General features: G+C 44.2%; 1 protein-coding gene across 5 annotated transcripts in view; it reads left to right on the forward strand.

The window, feature by feature from the left end:
- CDC25A (cell division cycle 25A) overlaps nt 1-22,187 on the forward strand; it is a 179,736-nt gene extending 157,549 nt beyond the window's left edge. For 3 of the 5 annotated variants that reach the window (XM_069210821.1, XM_069210824.1, XM_069210822.1), the window contains exon 17: nt 21,216-22,187. In XM_069210821.1, the coding sequence (XP_069066922.1) occupies nt 21,216-21,356 (141 nt within the window). In that variant the 3' untranslated portion in view covers nt 21,357-22,187. The remainder of the gene's footprint in view (nt 1-21,215) is intronic. The other 2 variants (XM_069210823.1, XM_069210825.1) reach the window with 1 other exon arrangement.
- The last annotated feature ends 369 nt before the right edge of the window (nt 22,188-22,556 follow it).

The raw sequence follows: 22,556 nt of genomic DNA on the forward strand, positions 1-22,556 counted from the left end.
GGTACACACCTTGTTGTATAGCTAATTTCCCACCTGTCCTGGTGCCAAATGGGCTTCTGGGCAGGGGGTGCTCTCTCCCAGGTCGCAGGGGGGAACCAGGGTTGCATACAAAAGCAGTAGGGACTTAATTCCTTGCCTTGGTATGCAGGTTTGCTAGCCATCCTGCTGGAGGAGGTGATACCATCTTCTGCAACAGGCATTAATCCTGGCCTCCGAGTAGGTGCTCTGACCTCCAGGGGATCAGAAACCTGTCAGTGGTGGCGGGCTGGCCGATGCGAGTCAACCAGCACACTAAGTCTTAATAGGTTACAGGGTGCACCTTTAAGGTGCCCTCTGGGTGCATGTCATTATAATAAATCCATACTGTTAGTATTGGAAATAAGACTAAGTATTTGAGACCAAGCATCATAGGGTTCAGTGAAAACAGTTAGCTGGGCAACTTGTAATGACCAATGCCCAGTACATACCTTCCCTGTTCACTTGTAACATCTAGTAATCGAATTCGACATCACAGGGGCACATCTGCTCATGCAGATATGCCCTCATAAATAATGTGATGCATCCTGCCTTAGGGCTCTAAGGCCTGCTGTAGGGGTCACTTGCATATATTAAATGCAGTGATTTGGGGCATGGCACAGTGTGCCATGTCATATTTTCACTCATGGCTTTCACAACCTATAATGTAGGCTGTGTGCAATGTTGGGTGGGGGGGGGGTGATTCCCTTGGTGTGGCATAATACATGCTGCAGCCCTTAGGAGACCCTCTTTAGTATCCATGCCCTAGGTACTAGGGGTACCATTTACTAGGGACTTAGAAGTACTAAAGTGTGTGCCATTTGTACACAATTAGGCCTTTTACCTTGTTTAAGGGAAAGCGCATTGGCACTGGTTAGCAATAATTTAGTGCACCTTCAGTCGAAAAACCTCAGTATCCGTGACAAAAAAAGGTGGGGTGACCATGTCAAAAACGGCACTTTCCTATATCTCATAACAAACTGGCTCTACTTTGCTGTCCTTTATGCTTACGTGCCAGAATTCACTCCTTAAATAAGCTAACCAACTCGTATCAAATCTAGTAGCACAGCTGCAGCAGTACAATTGGACTGTTGCTCATTTGGGATATAAATAGTAATCAAATGCAGGTGACTGATAAGTGTTTGGTACACTTGACCATTTTTTTTTTTAATCTTGGCCCAAATATTCTATACATTTGAAGACTTGGTGTCAGAACCCAGAGGGCCACTGGGCACGCAGAGGCTACTGTGCCCAACTGTGGTGGTTGAAGCCTTTTTATTCCTGGGGTCTGACTTACTATGGATCCTGCTTAACTGGGCCAAGTACCCTGAATACACTTGACTAAGTGATAGCTGTGATTGAGCACTCGTGGCGCTCTCATTGGTGATGTAGATAGAATTGAGTGGACATAACTCAGAACTCAAAATGCAAACAGTGTGAACCATATATCATTGCCCAGTCAAATACTTTTATAAGGGAAAAACAAGTATTTTAATTCAAACTTTACACGGAAATTTGACCTGCAAATGCAGTAACACAACCCCCTTGTGGTCTGGGCTATAGTAGTTGTCAGTTGCTCCTGTCCTACCCTCCTTTATGTAATGTGGTCAGGGTTAGTCCTCATTCACTGCTGACCACACGAGAATGTATACTAATACTCTGTACTCGAGTTTTCCCTTTTGACCCTTTTAGGAGCTTAGTCCAAAGTGTCTATGGTACTGTAATACCATTAGCAGCAAATTCCCCTTTGGCCCAACTGGCCCAGTTCTCAGCTTACACACTCTTGCAGCACAGAAAAGTTCAAGGATGCTGTGGGTGCCTTTGAATGTGCACCCATGAGTCTGCTCAGTTCGCAGCGGTCTGGCGACTCGCAGCAGGCTCTCCCTCTGGAGTGGCGCTGTCAAGGTCTCTCAGATTTCCGAGGAAGTCCCTGTTCAAAAAGAAGCTGTAAGTTGACTTTGTTCAGTGCAGTTGGTGCATCCTTCCTCACATGGGGTTGTTGCTGTATATGGTGATATGAGTGTAGGCTGTTCCAGCCTCTGCAGCCGGCTCGCAGTCAAGCCTTGGCGCTCCTTGAGATGGTAGTTTACCAGTGGCCTCCTCTGGCATACGGGGTACTGGTGTAGCAAGACCTGCACGGTGCTCAACACATGGCTCAGCCTACGACAGACCTCTCTTCCCATATGAGGGTGTCCAAAAACAAACTCGTTCAGCTGAACCCTAATGCCTCGCACAGGGAATCCCCACTGGGCCTTGCTCCTGCCAGTTCTCACCTCTTCCTCAAAGGGCACACTGGTCTTGGCAGGCAACCTCTGCATCTCTCTTCCTGAGCGATGTCCCCTCACTTTGGGAGACTGGCAGGGCTTGGCCCCCAGTCCTAATCCTAGAAAGAACTCTTGCAGCGCTTCCACCTTCTCACACAGGTTGTCTGGTTACTTGGCAGATGAGACAGTGCTCCTTCGTCTAGTCCTTTTCCTGACAGCAAATGTAATTTAGGCTTTGAGGCTTATGTTGTAGTCTTGCTTCTTTTGAAGTGGGCACTTCAACTTTTCATCTCCCTTCATGAAGATGTCTGACACAGCAGACACAACTCTGAAGCTTTGGTGGCACCCTCATATCCTATTACACATCCACACCAGAGGTAAATCACACCATAAAGTGTTGTCATATAGAAGGCTGGACAACTGGCTTTATCAAGGTGTCACAATATAAAAGTATATAAGGCAGACCTATTGGCTTTTACCACTCCAGACAGTTTTAGAGCTTTGGATTGGTAAAATACCATTCAAACCAACCTTGAATGAATAAAAGCAACCCCTTATAGCATGGCAAACCAGGCTTAGCAAGAGCTGCACAGCACTCCACACACGGCTCTGTCCACTGTGGAGGTTGCCTGAAATGACAATTCTGCTCACAGGCTTACAACCTGATCTGTGCCCACAAGAATCCTCATACCTCGCACAGGAAGTCCTCACGGTAGGGCTCCCCACCAGACCTCTCTCCCCCATCTCACAGGGGACATTGGTCTTGGCAGGCAGGCATTGGTGTTCGAGGCTCCTGTGCATGTCTTGGTTTTCCTGGGTGAGCCCCCCCCCCCCCCCCCCCCCCCGCCCTTCCTATAATACTTTTCCAGATACCAAATGTGATTTAGGGTCTGGGTCCTTGAAGCTTTGTTGGGGTTCTGCTTCTTTTGAAGTGTACATTCCTCCTGAAAGGATGTCTGTCACATCAAGCAAGAATCTGAAACTGATCGACCCACAACACAATTCATGGGAATGACCAAAGTTCACCCCTGTATGACAGTCAGTAATATATGCATCAAAAGGTTAATCCCAGACCCCTAGCCTTACTTTTATGATTAGTATCGGCCCCATCTCCCTTCCTGTTGTATCAAAAGGAAGCAGCCTGCTCACACATCACTGAATCAAAGAGCATTCCTTTGATATTGCAGGGGAGATCCGCTGTGTCCCCTCCATGCTCACAGGAAAGCGGCAATAAACAGACCTGCCTGGGGGTATTACTTATCATGTCTTTACCAGGCAGGCTTGGAATTCCCAAAACGGAAGCCAATCCTTCATACAATGTACCATTGCAGTCAAACTGTGCATTTACAGTACTGTCTCCTTCATACACTGTAACATCACATGTACACACTCATTCAGCAAACTGTCTGCAAGCACTTTTCACCACTGAAGATTTTCTGTTTATCCAGGGTGTTAGTCAGAAACGCACGCTGCCAGCACACACCTTCACTGTGTACGCTGTACAGCACTCCACTCTTTATGTATCTTATTACACACAAGCGGACATGAACCAAGCATATGCTTTATCCTCCCATTCACTGCACAGCACTACAATTCCATGGAATGTATTATTCCCAAACATACATACACCCAGTACATGTACTAACCACACATACATGACACAGTATTGCTTTATCCCTGTGCTTCACCCCTACCAGGCACGCACACAACCAGCACAGTTAAAACTGCACAGCACTTGAATCATACCTCACGTAGACCATGGGTACATTACGCACACAGTGCCCCTTTGATAAAGGTGAGTGAGCCTGTAGGCCTCACTTGAGTGACGCAGGGTAAAAAGGTCCTGTTCACTTCTACTGAGCAATGAACAGCATGCTGCCACCACCTCGCTCATGCTGCTTAACTCTTGGTAAAGGCGGTAGCTGTCAGTTACTCTAGGGATAGTGCTTTTGGTGCCCTTCTCGGGCCAGCAAGACAGCAATCCATGAGACAGGCCTATGTCATGGCACAGCCGCATGATCCATGTTCGCCTATGACAAAAATCAGAATTACAGATCCAGACAAAAGTAGAGTTGGGAAGTCAGGGCAGGGGTACAGGTCTCGTACCATGCAGATGACTTTTCTGTCCCAACACAGATAGTTGATAGTGCTAGCATACCTAATTGACATGATCCAGATTGATCTATTATGATAAAATGATATGAAGATCTGGTGCCTGGGATGAAACAGCAGCCTTAGAAGAGAAAGTTTTACAGTAGAGCAACTTTCTGATCTTTCATTAGCTGTAGACTTATTTTGGTCCAAATTGAGCTGTAGGTTTTTTTAAAGGCTCAGATCTTTGGATGCCTTGCTCTCCAGCAGAGACTTACCTCCACATCAACCTGATGGGGTTGCTAGTGATTTGCGTGCTATTGAAGGAGTTCTTCATATCAAGGGGGAACAGGTGTGAGTTGTATCACCACACAGCAGTCGTGCTGTCACTGACAAAATCTGCAAGGTGGGGTTGTAAGTCATTTATGAAGACTCTGTGCCTCTGGAAGTGGCTGAACGCTTACGGCATCCCCCTGATAACCCAGCAAGATCTTTCAATTTCAGGACGGACAAACTGCCATTGGTGTCCAGAAGATCATAAATGGCAAATACTCAGTGGTGACATTGAGTGTCTTCCAGCAATGGAGAGAACCCTGGCTCAATCTGTTTGCCACAGCAGAGAACGCGTAGTGTCAAAACTAGTGTGTTGTAGTTCTCAAGGCAGTCCTCAATGGGAGACTCCTCCCTTCTGCTTTAGGGCTTGGGACTCATGGTAGGCCTTTCAGCCCCTCCCCTACAAAAAATAATCCAGAATGACCAGGCCAAATTCATGCTAGTGTCTCCGCACTGGGAGGGGTGTCTGAAACTTCTGGCCCTGAGCATTTGTCTCCCAATCCGGCTGCCTGTTCAGAACTTTGGTGCCGCACCTCTCCATGCTGCTGCAACATGAGTCTGCACATCTTTCAGCTCCATGCGTGGAGATTGAGGAGCAACAGCTGATGGCTTTGTATCTTCTGCCTGAAGTAGAGTGGTGCCTAGCTGTCAGGATGGCAGTCTGTTTAGTCTAGGCGCAGGGAGAAGTTTGTTGCCTTGTGCTATCTGCATCATGTTCAAGCCCTGCAAGCAAGTTTGTCAGATATCCTCCCGATCGTCTTTCATTTGCCCATCAAGGCCTTGCTGTGACTACAGTAAACGGTTGTTTGTCGTATCTTTCTGCATTTTTATGTTGAGCCATGTATGCCATCCTTTTCCAAGGTACTTATTGTGCCGTGTTTTTTTTAAAGGACTGATCCACGCACTCCCACCTTCCTTTCCTGATGGCACAGTGGGACATACATTTGGTTCTTATTTATCTAATGTGCACTACATTCTTACCAATGCATAGTTGTCCCTTACTCCTGTTAACTATTAAAACTGTGTTCCTTCACGCAGTAGCCTCTGCTAGACTAGTTGGTGAACTCCAAAACCTGTGTGCCCAGCACCCATACACTTTGTTCTTTCCAGACTAACTGGTCTTTCGGACAAGGTGGCTTTTCTGTTGAAGGTCGTTATGCTCCCTTACATAAGGCAACCATCACCACGCTGGCTTTCTATGCTTCAACCCGCCTCTATAAAAAGGAACGAGTTTGCTTACCAAGAGGGCTCTCAGTTTTTAAATTGATCATACCAGAGAATGTCTGCTAGATGGTTAACTTTTCATTTGCTGCTTTGGAGTGAAGGAAAGTGGTGCAAAAGAGAACCATTTTATATTGCCACCACAACTGCACTGGTGCATGATATGCCACTCAGGGACATTTTGCAAGTTGCTATGTGGGCACCCCTTCACATGTTCACAAAGCATTACTGCCTGGATAACTAGTTCCTTCAGGACGGGCACTTAGCCTGATCTGTCCTGCATGATTTCCTGGTTGGAGTAATTCTACAGACCCATTAACTGAGGAGGTACTGCTTTGGAATCATTCACAAGCTGAGGCATCTAGAGTGTGCCTCTATCCGAACAAATTGCTTACCTTCAGTAATGCCTTTTATGGTAGAGACTTTAGCTGCACATTCCTGACCGACCCACCCTCCTCCCCATTCTGTTTAATGGACTCCTATTACATTAATAAGATCCCAGATATGAAACATTTGCAAACTTCACTTCTGGTTTCAGTGGACTGTGTCCATAAGCACAGACTGAAATCAGAAAGTAACCAAAGTCAGAGGTTGGCGGTCTTATAGCGTGCCTAACATCACAAGCGGAACTGGTGCGGAGCTGCACCTGCCAATGTGCTGTGGCATTGCCATTAAAGTTTCTAGTTCCAGGCTAGTGCCTTTGGAAATTCACAAAATGATCAATCTGTAGTCTGTTTCTACCAGGAAATTTGATTCTGAAGTTAAGTAACTTGAACTTTATTAAATGATTGAAATTACCTGCTGCCACCAAAGGAATCATTTTCTTCAGACTGCTGCCAAATGCTTTATCGTCTGCTTTGCGGACAAAACAAGAAACCTCATTTGGTTACTTGGCGAGAGACTCTTTGCTGGCTTCGGGTCCATAGAAGAATTTTATTCAAGGCTATGATTATTGTTCACAGGGCAATGTACTCCACCGCCCTTGAATTCATGGCAAAAGATTCTCCAGGCACAGACCTACCAGAAGTTTACGATCTGAACAATTCTTTCATATTGCAGATTTCAAAAGTTCGTGCCACAGTCTACTGGGGCAGTTTTTTTTTTTTTTTTTTTCCTCTGCTATGGCTAAATCCTGTAGTGTACTCTTGTTTGTTATTTAAATAACTTTCTTTTTAGAAAGCTCTTTTAAAACGCTGTTTGTTCAGCAGTCCATCAATCTATTAGGATTATAATAAATTGATGGGTATTTGGGCAAATTGGAAGGTTTTCCAACACTCTGAAGTAGTAAGGAATAATTCTGTCTCTGGCAGCTGGTGCCAAGACACCAAGTATTTGGTACTCATGTTCTTTATACATATTTTAACTAACTAAAAGATACCATCACCGGGAGAATCTTATCTTTTTTTTTGTTGTTTTTTTGTTTTGTTTATAGAGCCTGACCAAAGTAGCAAAAACTGTTTATGAAGCCAGTTTTAAGGGCTTTTTTTCATGCTGAAAGCTATTGTACATGTATGCAATGGAAGAGGATTCCATTCTCGACCTTGGCATTGCAAGGTTTTTTAATTTTAGGCAACAAATGCATGAATTAAGAAATCTTAAGTGCCCTGCATGTTTGGTAGAACTAAGTTTAGATAACATCTCTTGAGGTGTGTAGCGTTTTGTGCTGCAAATATTTAGGATCTACTTTCTCCAGGTGATAACCAGTGCAGATGTTTTAAGTGGAGAGACATGTGGGTTGTTTAAACGTTGGTTCCATAAGACTGACATCACAATTTTGAAGGCATGTTTGAAGGTTTGCTTGTTCAAGATATAGGCAACTGCAGTTGAGGTGTGAGCCAACAGCGGGCAGTCGGTAAATTACAATTCTTCCTAGAATTGTTAACCCTAAAACTTTGGGAGGAAATGTTTGAGAAAAATAGTTCACTAAAAATGCCAATATTGCATTGGTAGTGGGCAAATTCAGTTCTTGAGAGTCCAACATTTTGTTGAACAGCTGATAGAACTGAGGCTGAAAGCAATGCTTTGTTAGGATTGAGCTTAAGATTGTTGTAGCTAATTGGGATGAACAATACATCACACTTTTGGAATTAATTCTTAAGAGATTCCAGATTTCCATGTTATTGTAAGGCAGTCTTGCTCATTTTGGTAGCCAGAACATGGGTGCTGGACTGCATTTTAATGTCTGCACATGTGATCACATTACCCTCTCCTCAATGATTCCTTAGCTCCCAGTTGCAGGAGTGGTCTGTTTCAGGAAAAACTGCATCACCCACCAAAGCATTTCTTGCAGTGAGCTACTCTGCTACAAAATACTTTGTGCCTCCTACCCAAGAAGGACTCTTGTATCCATATTGGCCCCATTTCTGACCATTGTGAGATGTGAAAATGTACATTAGTAAATCATCTTTGACATAAAGTGAAACTCTATTTCCCTCCCTGTTGAAGTAAGAAACTGACCAAACTACCTGGACCTCCCTATACTAGTGAAGCCCTAGCTGTTGCCAAAGACAAGATACTTTTGTTCAATTGTGGCTACCAAGCCAAACCATTCAGCTACTGAAAGCAGAGGGTTGTTGTATGTAGAATCTCATTGCTCCATCTGCCTTACCCCTTTGCACATAGGTGTTGTGCCTGAAACACGTCTCCATTTGTCCCCGTCGCCCACATAGGTCATACTAAAAGCCTCTTCTACCAGCCATTCATTACAAACTGGGTCATATTATCCTCCTCCCATGAGACAGCTGTAGAGCCAACTCAGCTTTGTTCCGTTGTACAAATATTAGGATAACAATACTAAAGAGTGCTCCCAATGCAGTGTGTGAATGCAGTATCTAATTGCGTGCAGTCTTCTGTGCAAAATGTGGGGCTGTAATTTATTTTGACTTAACCATAGACCATGTTGATACATGTTCTGCATTGTAGTACATTCGTTGATAGTCCTAAGCCTTGAATAATTCTGTGCTGCTTGCGTGGACCCCAGAAGTCCTTCAATGTATATTTAAAGAATCCAAGAAAAAGAACTTGAAGTGTTTAGCACTGAAAGCTCTTTCCATATAGTGACAGTGTAGACTGTCAGATGTATTTTCCTGAGGGATGCTAGCAGAGAGATAAATGGGGAAAATGTGCACCAATAAAGCCCTAAAACTTGCAAAACTTTGTCTTAGGAAAAACTTTCCATAAACCAGAGCCCGCTTTAGAAAGAAGACACCCTGATAGACTCACTGAATAGGTTAGAAAAGAGGTCTGTACTTTTAAGGACCCCTGAGGTACCCCCTCCTACACTCACATCAACACCTCACTAAGGGCTGTGACATTTGCAGCACAATGTCTAAAAGAACCCTTAAGGATGGAGAAATTTTCAGACTGTGGTTGGATGGAAGATGTAAAGGCTGACTAGGAAAGGATGAAAAGGAAATGTAGAGCTATTCCTTTTACCACTCATGAAAAGAGGCAAAAAACAGATTCAGACTCCTACAAAAGAAGACTTTAAAAAAAAAAAAAAGTCTTCTTGACAACGCCATCATTATCTATGCCATTCGCTGATGTCAAGGACATTTACTTAGTGGTATGGTGCCATCCCGTTCCCCCTGCCAAGGAGGGCTCAAGTTTAATCACTCGACATCAAGGTTGCATTGGCCCAAATCAAAGTCCCATCATTCGTCCTCAAGATCTCACAGTTCGGCGTAGAGATAGCACCACTCAACTTCAAAGCAAAGACCCACTGGGGGGTCGAAGAGACGCATCTATCCTCTGAAGACTATCTTTGACCAAAAAAATGCACACAATGTCTAACTCTACTCTTGAGGTCAACACCACCTCAGGTGGATGTTTCATCTTCCACTCACTGGTCTTGATCGTCACAGTATTCAGAGGCTTCATCTGAACCAGAGACTGGTCTTCCTCCTATCAGGCCGGAATTCCAGACACTAAACCTGTGCAGCATAATTTACAAACTTTAACAGATGTCTCCAGTACAACTGTCTTCAAGGGCAACTTCTGTCTCTCCAATTCGGAAATGGAAAGCTCCATCACAGATTAGATTGCTCCCACTATGGTCATGTTCTCATAAGACATGACAACCCTCACCCCATTTCAAAATCAATATGATCAGGATCCCCTAATAGGAATTCAAACATGTTGTACAATCCTACCTCTCCAGCTAGGGTCTGACCAGTTGACATCTCCCAAGACACCCAGGCGACAGGTGCAAACACCACACATGTCACCCCTCCATAACTGGTGTCGGTGATCTTGGAGATCTTCCAACCAAGAGCTGTTCTGAGGCCTCTTCTCCCTTTTCTTCCAGGTATTTTCCACATTGTGGAAAAAACATTTCTGACACCAGCCACAGTAAAATCAGCAACACTTAGTGTAGGAGTCTGGTTCAGTTTTTGGTGTACACCTTGGTAAGGCAACCTGTAGTGATAATGTTTGGATGTCCAGATAGCAAAAGCTCTCTAGGGGTAGCTGTGGTGATCAGCTAAAGCTTATCTAGGAGTGTAAAGCACTTGCTATACCACAATAGTCAGTAACTGTTAACAAGAAAAAAACCACACCAGATGTTGCAAAAATAGTTTTCTTCATGAAAACACTAAGGCTATAGGAACATTGCTATGTCTCCACTTGGAGATATCTACACACAATATACAATAAGCACCATGCAGTAAAAGCATAGTAATACATGGGACTCTATTTAGGGGGAGGGGTGGGGGCTAACCATTTACTTAGAAAGTGGTGGTGCCCAACCAAGGTAGAATCCAAAGGGCTGGGGAAGCAGGAAATTACTTGAGTTAAGTACTAAAAAATCCCACAGGTGCCCAGTTGCAGAGTGGTTATCAAGCCAGGTGTCCCATAGGTTAACACAGGACCGTCGTGGTTGGACTTCTATGAATTCAGTACCCTTCCCAGTGGACCCTGAGGAACCCAGTTGTCACAAAGATTGGAGAGTGCCCCCCACCTGTGGATACCCAGAAGACCAGAGTTCCTAAACAAGGGGGTCCAGGTGCATGGGGTTAAGTGGCATCGGAAACCCTTGTTGAAGTTGGTGGAAGCCTCAGCTGTCTAGCTGCTGTCGTAACCTGTGAACCAGGTCGGTGGAACCCAAAGGTGGATTCCTGATGGGAAGAACCTGAGTAAGGAGACAGTGACCAGACAATTTGGAGTTGTCCGCAAGTAGGCAATACCCACCCTTTTGGAGGTGAAGTTTCTGCAGGACGGTGAAGGCAGAAGTCCAGCTGTAGAGTCCAGGAGATGCAGGCGATCCTTGGAGTTGCCCACAAGCTGTCCTACATCGGTTGCTGGATTTAAGGAGGGTCAGTGGCCAGGAGGTCCACCAACCAGCCTTGGCAAATGCCAATAGGTAGCATAGGTTTTTAGGGACCAGCAAGGTCCTGGAGACTTGACCCTTGGAAGAGAGTCAGGATAGGCCTTCAGTGAGGAAAGCCAGCTGGAGTCAGAGGAGCCCCCACTAGTGACCCACTAGCAGCAGGCACAGGAAGACAGAGGCCTCAGCAGAACAACAAACCGGAGTCCCACATAGAAGGAGCTTTAGAGGGGAAACTGATCTTGGAGCTGCAGAGTGCTGGAGGCTGGGGCTTCTTGGAGCTCAAAGATCTCTTGGGAGAGCCAAGAAGCCTTGGCAAGAGAAACCATTGCAGTGCACAGGGTGTTCTGTTCCAGTGGTTGCAGCAAGGGTCCAGCGTCTCCCAAGTTGGTCAGCAGACAAGTTGGACCCGGAGAGGACCACAGAACCACCACCTGTGAGCAGAGCCTTTTGGCTGTCCATGGGACAGCGGGATCCACCAGCTGGTCGTCTTGCGGTGCCCTTCGGATGCAGGGGAGTGACTCCTTTATTCCAAGGGAGAGTCATTCTTGGACGGAGGCAGATACCTTAACCCTGTAGGATGCACAGCCACTATGTTGCTAAAATCTTGCAGGAGCTGGACAAAGCGTTGCAGTGGGAGACCTCCCAGCTGGATACAGTCTTGTTTCAGTTCCAAAAGCAGACCAGCAGCGGTTCTGGAAGCCAGGAGCAGAAGATATCTTTCAGAGAGTTTCTTAAAGAGTCTTTCTCGCTTAATTTGAGAACCCACCCTAGGGGGAGCCCTTAAGTATCCCTAAAAGGGGGTTGATCACTCTCTGAAGTGACCCATCTATCTGACTGGTTAGGCCAGGTAGATTACGTCCCTGGCCCACTCTAACTCCCAGGAGCTTTTGCACATCTTATTTTCAAGTTGGCACAATCAAGTGGCCACCTCACAGAGCTCTGCATCTCCCTAGGGGAGGAGCTGGACGCGGGGGGACTATAGTCACTCCCCTATCCTTTGTGCTGTTTTGCGCCAGAGTGGGAACTGGCGGTTCCTGAGCTGGTGCAAGACAGATTATGCAAGGAGGGCACTGAATGTGCCCTTCAAAGCAGTCTGGTGACACTTGGCCCAGAGACACCCATTTCAAAGAGGTGTTCACTCTTCTCTTGCAGGAGATACTTAGTTCTGCCTTCCCCTGCTTGAGATAAGCTCAGCAGCAGGAGGACAGAATAGGGCCTGTGGTCTGCAGCAGCATGGGCTGGCAGCCATACCCAGAGTACATTGTATCGTGCAACCAGCACTGGAATCGTGTAGTTGCATGTTTTATACCAAACATGCCTAGGTTTGGAGAAGCAATTCTGTGGTTGGACCACTCGTTTTGACCAGTGTCTACTACATATCTTAAGATGGCTTCCCTGCACTTACAAAGCCAGGGAATGGAATCTGGTATTTGTAGGGGTACCCTCACACTTAGGGACATGCATCCTGCACTTGGGCTGAAGGGCCTACCAAAGGGTTGACTTAGTGTGCAAGTGCAGTGACCGTGATATAAGGTAACTTACATCTGCAGTGAAAGGTGCATGCACCGTTTCACACAGGCTGCAGTGGCAGGCTTGCAGACAGTTTGCATATGCTCCTGTGGATGGCATAATACATCCTGCAGCCCATGGGAGACTCCTGGTGTACCAAAGTATGATATATCAGGGATTTATATGGGGTTTCCAGTATGCCAATTTTGGGGTGCAAAAGTTTACCAGCAACCAAATTTAGAGGAGCGAGCACAGGCACTTGGGTCCCGATTAGCAGGGACCCATTGTACTATAGTCTAAACACACACTGACACCAGGCAAACTGACAACAGGCAAAAAGTGTGGCAAACCATGCCAGAAAGAGGGACTTTCCTACAGCAACTGAAACCAGACTGTTGTATCGCAGGCAGCATAGCGGCGGTCAAAAAAAAAACCCTCAACACCATCTCCTCTTCTCCAGATAAGGGTGGTCATCCGCTCAATAATATTGGGAAAAGATTCTCAGCAATGTCAGCCACGACAGTGACCGCAAACTCAATGACCATACTCGTCTGTTATAATAGCCAAATGTGGTCGGCTATGTCCACTTACATGGATTTGCTGCCTGACAACGCCAAAAAGGAAGCTCTTAAGATTCTCCAGGGGGGAGAGAGTATATTGGCGGAGATGATTGAGTGCACCATTGATGTGGCCCACACTGGGTTCAGACAACTTGCAGGAGCAGCAGTTTTTGCAGACAAGGATGGTTAAAATAAACCTTCCATCTGGAGATCCAAAGCAAGATACTGGATATGCCATTTGATGGTGAATCGTTATTTGGCAAACGTGGATGTTGCCCTCCAATCCATCAAGGTGAACACCTATACGGCTAAGTCCCTTGTGACTCTCCAGTAAGGAGGCAGCCTTTTTAAGGAGCTTATTCATTTAGGGGTGGTTACCAGCCCTACCGGCAACAGTTTCAATCGGGACTAACACAGTATAGTTTCCACTATGGACAACAGCAGCAATTTAGACCACCCACAGTGGCTGCATACAAGCATCCCACTTGCGGAAAACTGTCTGCCTGTGGCAGGGACACAACCAGAGACCACAATTCGGTACTGACTACCCTCTATCCTCAAACCGGATTGGAGGTCGAATTGGAAAAAATTTAATCAATGGTCCACAATAACATTGGAAAAATAGGTTCTCAATGTGATCTCCCGAGGACACTCTGAAGGTTTCTGGAGAAACTGTAAACACCACACCATCAGGACCATCTTCCCCCCCCCCCCCCCCCCCCCCCCCACACTTAAAACAACTCCTCAAATATCCATCATGTTTAAAAAAAAAAATTATAATAATAATTTTAAAGTAGCGATAGAAGTTGTTCCAATGCTTCAGAAGGGATGAAGGTTCTATTCCAGTTTCCTTCTAGTCAAAACTCTTGTGGGATTGGCTTCCCATTCTCAACCTGAGAAAATTGAACACATTTTTTGAAAAAGCAATCTTTTCACATTGTGATGCTCCAGGATATATATTGCACCTCCTTAATACGGGAGGTCATATGACCTCACTGGACCTTCAAGATGCAGAGTTCCACATCCCCATACACTCAAATTCCTCAATTTCAAGGTAGCTAGTACCAACTTACAATTCAAGGTTCTTCCATTCAGACTGAAATCAGCCCAGTATTTTTACTAAAATGCTATCCCCGGTAGCTGCTCATCTCAGACAACAAGGGAACACAGTATTTTCATGCTTGGACGATTGGCTCTTAAAAGCTCCTACACATTAACAAGCAGCAACAGCAACTTCCACTTGCCTAAAATTGTTTACAAAACTGCTTCACAATCGGCCGTCAGAAATCTCACCTGCAACTCACAAAACACTTGACATTCTTAGGAGCTGTCCTAGACACAGCAAACGACCTAGCATTTTCCCCCACAGGACAGGCAAGGAAAAATTCAACAACTAGCTCATTGTCCACAAAAAGTGAGTTTCTGTTATATCTACAAACCCTTCATGGGAATGAGTTCTTTCTGCATCCCTCTTGTTCTAAATTGCAGACTACAGATGCGTCCATTGCAAGAAGAACTGGAAAAACAATGGCTTCAGACAAATGGATCCTTCAAGGATCTCATTCAAATAACTCCAACAATGAAGGTAGCCGTGTCGTGGTGGACACAGGGTTCAAATCTGTCCATGGTGCTCTCATATCTGCGACAAATTACCAACTATGTCATTACAACAAATGCCTCCCTAGGAAGTTAGGGTACCCATTTACAGATGTGGCAAAAGGAGCCCTGAAGAAACAAAACTTCATATCAACCAACTAGAGCTCAAAGCCGTCGTCTTAGCACTAAAGTAATTTCTCCCCATGATAGCAGTCATCGGTGCTCATACACACCAATGACACCACCCGTATGTTTTGTCTCCACAAACTGGGGGAACACGCTCGCCAGCGCTATTTCTTCAAGCGCAGGATATTTGGAACTGGGCTCTTCAGCATCAATTTGCCCCACATATACCAAGGATATCTAACCTCGCAGACTTGCTAAGCAGGACCAGCATTCCCTACCACGAGTGGGAACTAAACCAACACGTTCCAGACACTCCACAGAGCTTGAGCTTGAACCTATTCGCTGCGAGGGAGAACAAGAAATGCCCATTCTTTGCAAGTTGGCATCACCAGAATGAATTGTGGGTGAATGCGTTTTCTAAGACATGGGCAGGAATCTGTGCTTATTCTCCCCCAACCCCATCGATTCCCATTGATCCCAAAGGTCCTCAAAAAATAAATAAAGGAGCCTTCCAGACTGCTCCTCATGGACCAGACTGTTCTGGTTCACAGAGCTCCCACTCCTCTCTGACCAACCCCATGTTCGGCTCAAACCGGTACCAGAACTGTTGACCATGGACCATGGATCAGGGACAGGTCCAGCTTCCAGATCCAACATTGTTACTCTTATCAGCCTGGCGCCTGAGTTCAGGGAGTCCTCCACAATACACATTCCACTGCACTGCAGAGACATTCTTGCCAAAGTAAGAGCAGACACAACCAACAAAACATATAAACACAAATGGAAACTCTTCTGCCTTTGGGTCAACTCTGTCCACCCTATTACATCACCACCGGAGCAAACCGTTCTGTATCTACTCCACCTAGCAAAATCTGGCTTTACTCATTCTTCCATGACTGCGCACCTGGTGGCAAATTCCAGGTTTCAGCACTCCAGTGAATGCAGTCTTTATGGTCTAGTAGGATGGTAAAGCAGTTCATGAAAGGCCTCTTCAGGACTTTTCCTCCTGTATGGAAACCTCCACCTGCGTGGCACCTGAATGAAGTGTTGGGACAACTAATGAAACTACCATTTGAGCCCATCCACAATGCACAGCTGAAGTAACTTACTTGAGAAACTGCACTTCTACTTGCTCTAACATTTGCCAAAAGATTAAGTGACATTCACGCCTTTGCCATAAAGAAATCCTTTCTTCAGTTCACTTCAGAGAGTCACACTTCAAACTAATCCTACATTTATTCCCAAGGAGCAGACTTCCACTTAAATGAACCAGTGGTACTTCAAACATTTTTCCCAAATCCTCAAACGGTTTCAGAAAAATGTTTGCCTTCTCTAGACTTCAAACAATACATAAAGTTTAGCTTACATAGGACCGAACAGCTCCTTAAAGCATACCAATTATTTCGGGCATATGGGGATATCAGAAAAGTACTTCCAATAACTAAACAAACCATCTCTAGATGGATTGCAGCAACTATACAGTTCTGTCATGCACAAGCAGGAAAGCCATTGCAAGACAGTCAAGGCCCATTCAACCCAGACCTGTGTCCACATCTGCAGCTCTTTTTGCTGGTGTGCCTCTCCAGCATATCTGCTGAGCAGCAACACATTAATGAAGCATTATTGCCTGGTTAAGATTTGTATAACTGATGCGCCTGTGGGACAGGCAGTGTTAAGACTTCTTTCAGTAAGATGAGCGTCTTTCCTTTTTTTCCACCGTCCGTTTAGTTTGTTAACCACTTCGCTGCCAGGCCTTTCCCCTCCCGTGCTGAGCCTTTTTTTGGCTTTTTGGAGCAGTTTGCGCTTAGGCCCTCAACATTTTGTCCACATAAGCTATCCACTCCAAATTTGCACCCCCCCCCCCCCCCCCCAACACCCTAGGTATTCTAGAGGTACCCAGAGTTTGTGGGTTCTCCTGGAGGAGACCACGAAATTAGCCAAAATACAGCAAAATATTATGGGGAAAAGGGGCTGCAGAAGAAGGCTTGTGGTTTTTCCCTGAAAATTGCATCAACAAAGGGTTTGCCGTGCAAAAATCACCATCTTCCCAGCTTTCAAGAACAGGCAGACTTGGATCAGAAAACCACATTTTTCAACACAATTTTGGCTTTTTACTGGGACATACCCCATTTTTACAATGTTTTTTTTTTTTTTTTTTTTTGTGTGCGCTTTCAGCCTCCTTCCAGTTAGTGCCAGGAATGGGTGTGAATCCAATGCCGGATCCCAGAAAGCTAAACATTTCTGAAAAATAGACAAAATTCTGAATTCAGCAAGGGATAATTTGTGTAGATCCTACATGTTTCCTACAGAAAATAACAGCTTAAATAAAAAAATATTGAAATTGAGGTGAAAAGCCATTTTTCTCCATGAGGTGGAAGGGGGGGGGGGGGGGGGAGGGGAGACCTGCGTTTTTGGTCCTGGGCTCAGCAGCCATCTAGGGAAACCTACCAAACCCAGACATTTCTGAAAACTAGACACCCGAGGGAGTCCAGGGAAGTGTGACTTGCGTGGATCTCCCAATGTTTTCTTACCCAGAATCCTCAGCAAACCTCAAATTTAGGTAAAAATCACATTTGTGTGGGATCACTGCACCGGGACAAATTTCATACCACCCAACGTTCCCCTTAGTCTCTCTGTAAAAATGATACCTCACTTGTGTAGGTGGGCCAAGTGTTTGTGACAGGGAAGAGCCAAAAACGTGTCGAAATTGAGGGGAAACCAAAGCTGGTCCAAAAGGGCAGTTTGGAGGGGAAAAAAAAACATTTTTAGGCTGACAAGTGCAGCAGAAGTTTTGTCAGTATAGATGAGACAATGCTGGGTGGTAGGAATTTTATGGATTCATGCAGATTCCGGAAGGTTCCATCACAAAAATGTGGGAAAAATGTGTGATTTCCATACCCCCACCCTCTTATTTTGGAGAAAAAAAAATCTTCTCCGGTGATCCTAGTTGGGCCTTCCAAAAATAGGTCAATCTACCCCCTTGGGGTCCGATATGGCCAACCAACAGTAATGTGCCCTTACCCAAGCATTCCTGCCGCCCCCCCCCCCCCCCCGCCCCCCCCCCCCCCCAACACACAAAAGAAACCAAAGAAAACACACCCTCCAATCCCTGGTGCCGAAGTGGTTTCAGCCCCCACTCCCCACCTCTATTTAAAAAAAAAAAAAAAATGATCCCTGGCACCTAAAATAACATATCTGTCACTTGATTGGCTGAGGTTTTTCATTTTGGTCCTTTTAAACAAAAAAAAAAAAAAAAAAGGACATAGGCTATAACTAACCTCTTATTGTCATGCATATAGCTTTATTATAGTACTGTGGGACTCCCACTTCAGGAAAGATTCAAGCATGTCAATCCATAAAATATAGTGATACTGGAGAACTGCAGTTACAGGTTAGTAACTAATTTTCTGATCTCAAGCTCAAATAATGTGCCATTGGGCTCTAGTAAGAGGGCTTTCAATCACAGCTTTTCAAATTCCAGAAGCCCAAAACATAGCGGCAGAACTAGTGGACAACCTCTTCGAAGAATGTGGCACACAGGCTTGTTAGCCACCGCCCAAAACAAAAAATGCCAAGGCTCTGCGTCCAGGGCTTTAAAATCGCAGTCTCAGGCAATGCCTTTTTGATAAACTAGTCGACTCCATTTGTGTACGCTTTTCCAGCAATGCCGCTTGTATCAAGAGTAATCTCGAAGTTGATGAAGTCGCACATAACAATTATACTGATTGCTCCAGATTAGCTGAGACAGTTGTGGTACATAGATCTCCTCCAGTTATCCATAGTACATCACAGGTTTCAGGGGAGAATCTTACATCCAACAATCCTAATGTTGGATCTGGCAGCATGACTACTGAGATCACCCAGTATGGCCATTTAAATCTTCTGCAAGATTGCATGAACATTTTGAAAGAAGCTTAACGTCCATCCACAAGAGCATGATAGCTTTTGAATGGAAACACTTGTGCTAACAACCATGAGCCTTTTTAAAGTACAGAAGTTATCCTCGTGTACTTACTGTTCCTGGCAGTCAGACTTCTTCTCCTTGGCAAGTGAACTTGGCATTGTCAAAATTGATGGGACCTCCATTTGAACCCATCCCCAAGGCTTGCTGCAACACTAGTCATGGGATACTGCTTTTGTATTTTTTTTTTTTTTTTATAGCCACTACGTCCGCTTGTAGAGTTAGGAAGTTGAAGGCTCTGTCTTCAGTGGAACCTTTCAGTTTTCCATCATAATAGTTTTTACGTATGCACCCTTCCTTTCACCTAAAGTGGTGTAACTGCAGCAGAGAGAACTTTGTTATCTTAAAGTAAAAAAAAAAAAAAGTGCTGTGTTTCTATTTGGATAAAACCAAATCTATATGTAAATCAACGCTCCTGTTCATAAACTAGAGGCATAAGGCAGGGATTATCGACCTTTTCTTAGCCTGATGTATGTCTCAAGCATTTATCTATGCTACCAGATTGCCAAAAAGACCTTTGCAGGCAAGCCAAATGCTCATTTGACAAGGGGAAATGGCAGCAACCACAGCTTTGATTAGGCTGGTCCACACACGGTTACAAGACACTACTGTCTAAACACTGATGCTAAGGCTGAGTCAAAATTTGGATAAGAAACCTATTCAGATAATTAGTTTGGCCTGGCTGGCCGGCCTGGACTCCTTTCTTTTCTCAACTTTATCCCATGTTATGTACACAACAGATTCAGGGGATGGATGCCTGACCGCTGTGGTACATGAGTGTTTTTCTCAGTCAAACCTGGACTAGAGTAGCAAGCTGTCAATGAAGATCCTACGAGGCAGAAGGAAAAGTTCTGCATCATAGAATTCTTCATTGACGTCAAATACCCTCCCTTCTCCCTGGCTGTCAGTGTACTTATAGCCTGTGCATCAAATAAAAAAAGAACTGACACTCTGAGGCAAATTGCGACTGCAGTGCATTGTGGGATGGGGCACCTCTGGAGTCCTTAAAAGTACAGGTCTTATTCAACCTTTTCATGCTGTTTATGGGTTGCCTTTTTCCTACGACAGTGTTGCAAGAACTAAGGCTTTATTGCTGCATATATTCTCATTTATCTCTCCGTCACCATTCCTCAGGAAAATACATCTGACAGTCTACACTGTGACTATGGAAAAGGACTTTCGTCGATAAACACTTCAAGTTCTTTTTCTTGGATTCTTTAAATATATATTGATAAAGGTGTTCTGGGGTCCCCACAAGCAGCACAGAATTATTGAAGGTTTAGGACTTTAATGAAGATTTCATGCACAACTATGGCCACGTGTATCTAACTTTTCCTTCCATGTTCTTAAACACAAACCACATTTTCTTTTCTCATTAGTCTTCTTTGCTGGGTGGAGCCTGATGTCTCAGTTGTGACCTTTTTAAATGGTTCACTGTCACAGGTTTCTAGCGAGTTAAATCAGCTTCACAAATCCAGTCAGCCCAATTCCATGATGGACAAATGGCTAAATTTCTTTTCTATGAAAATAGTATGCTTTTGTGTGAAAGGTTTGTCATCATGAGAAAGGTAAAAAGAAAATCAGAAGGGTGTGTACATAGGGGGAGATGTAGATTTAATAAAATTAAATTAAAAAGCCAAAGTGCAAGGGTAGAAAATGGGGTATTGGTGGAAGGGGAGATGACAGAATAAAAGGGAGTAAAATGGTTTATAGGATGAAACAAATGGTAATGGGTGTAGAGCAAGTAGTAAAAGGAAAGTAGGAGGGTATGTGTATTAAAGGAAGTTGTGGGTGTAGGGTATAGGATGGGTAAACAGAAGGGGTGGGGGAAGTAGTAGATAAACATAAAGTAGGAGGATTTGAGGCCTTTGGGTATTGAAGGGAACAGCAGTTGAGTGGACTTAAGGGAGAAACCCTCCCCGTTTTAAAAACAAAGCTGGATTTTTTTTATTTTATTTTTCCCCCAAAAAAATGTTTTTCTTTATCTCGGTTTCGTCTCATCAAACTGTAGAACACCATAAAGAAACATTTGTCAAAGGTTCAGTGAACATTTCCTCAGAACTATTTTACATATGTATTAAGGCAGAAACTTTTAACCTTTTAAATTTAGATGGAACACTGATTGTACATCTGAGGCCTCTGAATGAATTCTTAATCATTGTGTTTTTTTTTTTTTTTTTTTTTTTTTTTTATATATTGCTTCTGCTCTCCAGGCCTCTTGTGAGCCGCAGAGTTACCGGCCAATGAATCATGATGACTTCAAAGAGGACCTTCGACGGTTTCGCACAAGAAGCAGAACGTGGGCAGGCGAGAAAAGCAAGCGTGAACTGTACAGTCGCCTGAAGAAACTTTAACCAGTTGAAGCACTGAGCATTGGACAATTAGATTTATGCAGATGTTTAATGTTTGCTGGCCGGTGACATTTTTGAGTATAGTGAAAACATTCTCAAACATAAGAGTACAAATCTTGCTGCCTTTATAGAAACGTCTTTCCATTGGATTTAAAAGATGGAGGTGGCACCCTTCTAATATCTGTAATAGCTTATTTGCAGTCTGCTGGGGACGTTTTTAACTGTTGAAGGTGTTACTGCTATGTTGATAACCAGCAGATTTTGCTCTTGATAATGTCGCAGTTTAATAAGACTGTGAACGCAAAACAATAGCGACTATACTAGGCTTGAATACCTAGAATGAGATTATGCTCGAAGTTCGTACCCCATCTTGGCCATATTCTGCTTTTCGTGAAAAGTGAATGTGCAAAATTGCAGTTTTGCACCTGGCTTTGAAGGAGTTGCATTACCCATTTTTACTTAGTGTTGTCATTATTCTACCTGAAGCGAATTTGCATTGAACAAATTGATTCTGGGGTAGGAACAATGAACAGCTAATCCCCAGTCCTGCACACCTCACCCCAGTAGTGAAAGGCATGTCCTCTTTACTTAGCATTTCTATATTTTGACGCTGAATCCCCATGGTATTGAGGACGAGGCTGGGGAACACATTTCTCATACAGTAGATTGTTTTTGGTCTTACGCACTGCAGGTTATCAATACATGTTTTATTTTTGGTGTAGACTAGAATTTCATGTTTCAAAGCGAAGCACTTGTGATTATGGTTCTAGTGTAGCCTGTACAGTCAAATGATTCTTTTAATTCATCTTAAACATACTCCATTGTTTTACTCTATTTTAAAGATTTTAAATGGTGTCTGCTCTCTGGTACATCTATGCACTCCATTTTTATCTTTGCTTTTCAGCATACCTTTAATGTAATTCTTTAATCCTATATCTTTCAGTTACTTAATGTTCAATTATGCTACCTTATTTTCTTGAGTATTACAAACCAAAACAAGATATTGCAGGTACCTTCACCCTTGTCAGTTTGTCATGCTGGCAACCTTCATCTTTCACAATGTTTTATATAATTTCTCACACTTGAGAGATTTTTATTTTGAATCATTGATTCACTTAAACTTTGAAAATCTGTGTTCTGTTTCTCGTTGAGCGTTTTTGTAGAAACACAACCCTAAAGTTAGTACTTAGCCATGGATGGAAT

The sequence above is a fragment of the Pleurodeles waltl genome, chromosome 10 (genome assembly GCF_031143425.1).
Source record: "Pleurodeles waltl isolate 20211129_DDA chromosome 10, aPleWal1.hap1.20221129, whole genome shotgun sequence".
In the NCBI taxonomy this organism is placed as follows: domain Eukaryota; kingdom Metazoa; phylum Chordata; class Amphibia; order Caudata; family Salamandridae; genus Pleurodeles; species Pleurodeles waltl.